We start from the raw sequence: 6,254 nt of genomic DNA, 5'->3' as shown, positions 1-6,254 counted from the left end.
ATATTAGTGCTGCTTTCTTTGGGGGGGGGGGGCAGAGGGAGCTGCTATCTGCACTTGTCCTTTGCTTCAGCTTCCTTCAGATTGGTCATGTAAATCCCGCAGTCCCTGGAATTTTAGACTCTGCAGTGCTGGTACACAGAAGTGACATTCCTGTCCCTAGCTTCCAGGTTCCTTTAATTTCTAGTAATACCCTTTTCAGTGAAAAGGGACCTGGTGAATGGGGCTTTTTGTTCAGCAGAGGTAGAATAAAAACATATTTGACATTTCTTTGGAAGAGGAACTGACTAAGAGAATCCAGAGCAATTGTTTTACTTCATAGCTGTTTTGTATTCCACTTTTGTTTGTCTTTATTATTTAAATATCAGGTACTCCTGCAAGAAGAGGGAAGTGAGAAACCAATGCCAGGAGGGGGCTGTGCTGTCATGTCACAAAGATTTAGTCTTAGCACGGAAAGAAGCTGTAGCTAGCTTTGAGGTCAGGGATGCTGGTTAAAGCTTAATTTAAGAATTGGCATTGTTCCCACTTACTCTTTGGCAGAAAGATTTTAAAAATAGCCACCTTGTGTTACAACTGGAGCATTTATGGTAGCTACAATTCATGCTGTTTAAGCATTTCTTTATTATTCCATTTTTACTTGCTATAACCTCTGAAGCTGTGGGCTGTAATTTTCAAGATCCACGCTCTGTGCAGCAATGTAGATAAATTTGTACATGGAATACAATTTAATGTAAAAAAAATGCCACATTAAAAAGGTTATGCTTGCCATACTTAGGCACTTAAGCCAGGATATGTCAAAGTTAAAGGGTATGCACAACTTCAGCTATTCCCCAGGGCTAGGTACAGATGTTACACCAGTGGTTGGCCATATTTTTGGGCAGAGTGCCAAAAAACCCTGCAAACTCAACTTGGAAGATGTTGGCATGCTGAAGTAGATGGTGGGGGAACTGCAAGAGGCCTGTTCCTTGTTGTGGCAGTGCAGCCCCAACCCCTTTCCCACCATCCACCCCAAGGTGTGTGCTAAGCAAAATGCCTTTGTGTGCCACACTGGCACCCATGCCTACCCCTGCGCTACACACATCACACATTAAGCAGGCAGAAAGTACTTTAAAGCAATAACTAAACAGACATTAACAGCTCTTGGAGTGTTTTAAAAATGGCAGATTGCACTCTAAGTTAACCTTGATAGATGTGTACAAACCTAAAGCACTTTCTGTTAAAGCTTTTTGTCGAATATCGAGATCCCATTGAGGATTAACTTAGGAGTGTGATTGCTGCCATCCCAGGCAGTGCTGTGATCTAGCCTTGGGCAGAAAGTTCTGCTTGGAGCCTGGGCTGGCCCCACCCCCTCAGCTGTCACTGACACTGTCCCTGCAGTCCACAGCTGCTTGGTGGTAGGGAGGGCTATGGGGAAGGGGTTTGGGGTCTCTCCCCTTCCAGCTGCTACTGAGTTGCCAGCTGGCCGGGGACACGCACATGCGAAAGGGGCCACTCTGGTAGCCTCTTAATAGGAGACACTAGACAGACAGTGTAGATTATAAAACACATCTTTTAAAATGGTTTGTGAAACAAAGGCTTCAGAGGAGCTCTTGCCTCACTCGGGACACATTGTATACACAGACTTTAATTAACTATCCTGCATACACATAGTACAGACTGCACTGCATGGGTATTTAAAATTGCAGAACTGTTCTAAAATAACAGCACTGAGAATCAGTACATGATTATGCAGTTAGACTCCTTTGCAATACAAATGCAGCCAGAATGACAGCTCTCACTGCATGTAGGGAGAAGACAGCCATTTCCTAATGAAGCAATCCTAACTTCATAGCAATGAAATTTTAGGGGATCTAGTTACAAAGGGCAAACTTGTATGGCCCCTGCAATTCATATTTAATGTGGAATTAAGTTACAAATATGTTTTGAAACAACAAAATTCCTCTGAACTTGCTCTTACTGCTCTAAGTAGAGGAAGAAAACTGGTATTAGCGGTAACAGCAAATGCAGAACCTCAAGTTACTTTGTTTTGTGGGTAAAGCAGATCAAAAGCATGAATTTGCAAAGTGTGGGTAAAAGGCAGTTTTGAAGGCCCAATCCTGAGGGTGAGGCAAATTGTTCCCCCTCTGCTGGTTCATATACCATAAGAGCGGCTTACCACTGCTCCCAGCTAAGTGAGTTACTCTACCTCCAAGGGAGGAGGATCTACTCAACAGTTACTTTGCTTCAGTCTTCACAAAAAAATTAAGCTGCAGCCAGACACCTAATAATAAGGATTATGTGGATGAGGAAAGGAGCAATCTGAGGGAGGAGATAACAAGAGATTTTGTTGAGTCTGAATGAATTCAAGACAGCAGGGCTTGATCTCCTTTGAAAGAGAAACTACTTGGGTGAATGAAGGGAATGCTGTGGATATAGTGAATCTGGTCTTCAGCAAAGCTTTTGACAAGGTCCTACATGATCTCAAATTGGAGATGTATGGGCTAGATAAAATTACAACAAGGTGGATAGATAACTGGCTCAATAGCCTCAAGCAAAAGATGATAATGGGTCCATGTCAGAATGATGGGAGGTTAAGCAGAGTCCCACAGGGGTCTGTTCTGGATCTGGTGCTGTTCAGTATCTTTATTAACAATTTGGATGCTGGTACAGTTTCCTGAGCAAGTTTGCAGATAACAAAATTGGGAAGGACACATTGGAGGATACGAGCACAATTCAGAAGGATCTCAACAGATTGGAAAGTTGGGTTAGACTCTCTAGAGCATGGGTCAGAAATGTTTTTGGACAGTGCTGAAAACACCTGCAAACTCAGCTTGTAAGATGTTGGCGTGCCAGGGCAGATGGTGGGGAGCTGCAAGGGGCCTGATCCTTGTGGCAGTGCAGCCCCAGCCCCTTCCCTGCCTTCTGCCCCCAGATGCGCATGCCAAGCAAAATGGCTGTGCACGCCACACTCTGGCACCCATGCAGGGGTTGCCTACCCCTGCTCTACAGCTAATGGGATGAAGTTCAGTGTGGGCAAATGCAAGGTGGTACATGTTGGAAGCAATAATCAAAAACACAAGATATAAAATGCGTGACACTTGGCTGGATGGCAGCACTGTGGAAAAGAACTGGGTAGTCTGCAGTGTGATACACAGCTGCACTGTATTGGGGTTGAGAAGGAATTTTACTTCATCATCAGATTGGTACAGACAGGGGGGTTTTGATTTCCTCAGTAGTGGGTGACACAACCCCCCTACCTGGGATCTCTTGCACATATATTAACAAATAGAAGCAGGACACTGGCTGGCATGGCTCCCCTACTTTTAATCAGTGGCAGATCAAGGTTTTAGGTCTGTGTTAGCAGTTGGCTTTTATAGAATTTAGATCAGATTCTTTAGGATGGTTTGAATAAATATTGATCCTGCTTCAGGCAGGGGGTTGGATTAAATGACTTTTGGAGGTCCTTTCCAGCTCTGCTTCCCTATGATCTCTAGCTGAGATGTTTTTTTTTTGCCTGCTTAACAACAAACTTTTCCCACTAACTTGAAAAATGTTAGTATTTATATAGATTCAGGCAGGCTAATACTTAGCCATTCCCATCCTCTGTTATCTTAATGCTCCACTTATTAAAATGTCATGGGTAGAGGGGATAGTAACTACATAACTAAATAGCGTTAATGAAATAACTATAAGGATAAGTTTAATATACCATAGATGCAGAATGGTAAAGAAAGCAGTTTTTTTTGCTTCCTTTATCAAGATCTGGTTTATTGTTAATATTAACACAATATTTGGCTATCAATAACTTACATTTCATTGTAACATTTTAAATTTGTGTTAACAGGATTGGTTGATCAGACAACAAGTTTTTTTGTTATATGAAACCTGCCAATGCCACCTTTATTAGTATGCCTATAAAAGAGTATCATAACTGCTTACCTACAACTTTGTTATGCCTTGTGTTAGTCATGAACAGAGAACTACTGGTTATTTAAATAATAATCAAAATAAAGTAAGCTCTTTGTATAGAGGAAAATAGGGTTCATCTTTCTTTACAAAAGAATGAAAGTGATAGACTCTCTACTGTTACCAACCTGAATCACTAAGTAAAACATGACCTCTTCAGTCATGGAATTCAGTTTCCTACCCATCCAAAGCAATGAGATCATACAGCCCTGTTCATAAACTTGCTTATGTCCATTGTGGAAGTTAGGTAACAAGCGCTCCGTTAAATATGGTATTCACTTACTGTCCTAACCAGGTGTGGTATTGCCTTCAAGTCATTCTATCTTTGCTTCAAAGCACCAAGTTCCTCCTCTTCCTTCCAAGAGTTAGTCAACTCAGTTTGCAACCAAAAACTAATTCAGTTTTATTTAAATCATGAAGTAGTGAATGCTGTTAGCTGCATTATACATATGACATTCTTTTCCTGAAAGAAAGATTTTGATCACTTTTGTTGAGATTTGAGTCCAAATATGAAGTCATCTGGTAATGACGCTGAAGCCATCTCTGCTAACTGGTCATCATAAGAGCGGAGGGTCCATAACTTTTCCAGTTCATAAATCTCTCGTGTCTCTGGAAGCATGAGATGGATCACTATGCTACCTGTAGAAGACAAAGTGTCACAATAAAGTAGCAGCAAATGGATAGCTCATCTCTAGTAGGAAACACTAGCACCTTGATATGCCTTAATTATTTCAGGAGAGTGTGTTAGCATGCAGTACCAAATGCTACGAGAACATTTCACTACATTGCTATTTTATACATTTAGTTTTACTTTAGCAGTTTCAAGTTCTTCTACTTGCAATGCTAGTGCCAATCCAATTATAATGGCACTCTGAAAACAAGGGCAAGTTGTTTTTTTCTTTCAGTGTTATGACTCATGACACTGATATGAAGCAAGAACTATACTGGGAAGTGAAAAGTGAATAATCTAGTATCCAGAGACAGAATGGTGAGGTGTATACGTAAAAAGTAGTATCTTATAAGTCCAGACTAGTTATCACTGATGGACAGAAACTTAGGCATTCTCCTATGAAGTGGTACAAGCACAATAGAATGCCAGAAATATATTTAAAATGTATAGGTTTTTTGTAATATATAAAATGGAGCAATAGCCTAGACTGCAAAACTTAAGTAGACTTTGATAAGTTAGTTGCCTGTACCTGTTAGTTTGTATTTACTTTACTCCTTTCAACTTCTCAGCTTGCTTTCAGAACATGGCTTGTATGTAAAATAATAAAAGGAATATCATTTGTGCTATCGGATTAAGTAATTAAGAGTCTGCAGGAAGTTATACATTCTGCTACTTCAGTAGTTCTCAACCTTTTTGACTCAAGCTATCCCTCTTTAGGGTCAAGGCAGCCTTCAGAAAATTCCAGCTCTTAGTTTTCACTGATTTTTTTACTGTAGAAAACAGCAATTTTTCTGTTGCAAAGAACTCAGGAGGGTCACAGCAGGTCAAATGTTTTTAATACTATGAATTCTTATTTGAAATCTTTGGGCTTATCATGTTTTCCCACCTAAGCACTAACACTGCATGGCATTCCGAGAACCTGAAAGGACCTCAAGACACCTCTCAGTGCAATGGCATCCTGGTTGAGAATCACTGTGCTACTTCAGAGTAGAAAAAATGACTTTAAAATAAATAATTGGATTCTTTTTATTTAAATCAGTTTATTTAATCACTTTATTTTTTAAAGATGCTTTTTAAAAAAAAATAAACCTATATCAAGGTAAGTTTTAAGATATGTTAAAGCTCAAAGATAGTATCATGGAATAGGGATAACTTCTAATTATATAGTATTTGAGACAATATATTCATGTAACTTTTTTAGAAAAGTTGTATATATAGGTCACAACAGGCCATGGGCTATTAGGGGCCCACTCTTACTGGGGTTCTCAGAGGCTCCTTTATAGATTAGTAAAAATTAAGGAAAACCACTCTACCCAACAGGACTCGGTGCTCAGTCTAGAAAATCCCATTAAGCATCTCTGTGATGCTTAGTTTCAGTTCTCAAACTGTGGATTTGTGTCTCCAGCTAGAACATGCTTGGATGGGATGGGCTCCACGTTTCCCCAAAAGGTAAGCGAGTGTTCTCTTCTAGGTTGGCAGGTCTCCTGCAACAGGCTTTAAACTAAGCTCATCGGGGGAAGGGGAAGACAAGGGTGGAGGAATCATCGGACTACCAGACCAAGCAACGCCCGCAAGTACAGCCCAGCCTAGACCAACGGGCATAACGTATACACAGGTAAGTGACAAGGGCCAGGGCAATGCT

General features: G+C 40.6%; 1 protein-coding gene across 1 annotated transcript in view; it reads right to left on the bottom strand.

Annotated features, from left to right (window-relative positions):
* Positions 1–3,842: 3,842 nt before the first annotated feature.
* MALSU1 (mitochondrial assembly of ribosomal large subunit 1) overlaps positions 3,843–6,254 on the bottom strand; it is a gene marked incomplete at its 5' end in the record, with an annotated part of 13,521 nt that continues 11,109 nt past the window's right edge. Inside the window, one exon of the mRNA XM_019508542.1 lies at positions 3,843–4,581. Within this exon, the coding sequence (XP_019364087.1) occupies positions 4,424–4,581 (158 nt within the window). The remainder of the gene's footprint in view (positions 4,582–6,254) is intronic.

The sequence above is a fragment of the Gavialis gangeticus genome, unplaced genomic scaffold (genome assembly GCF_001723915.1).
Source record: "Gavialis gangeticus isolate Ggan-Ray unplaced genomic scaffold, GavGan_comp1, whole genome shotgun sequence".
In the NCBI taxonomy this organism is placed as follows: Eukaryota; Metazoa; Chordata; order Crocodylia; family Gavialidae; genus Gavialis; species Gavialis gangeticus.
Note: the sequence above shows the minus strand (reverse complement) of the source record. Positions and strands in the feature narration are given on the sequence as shown.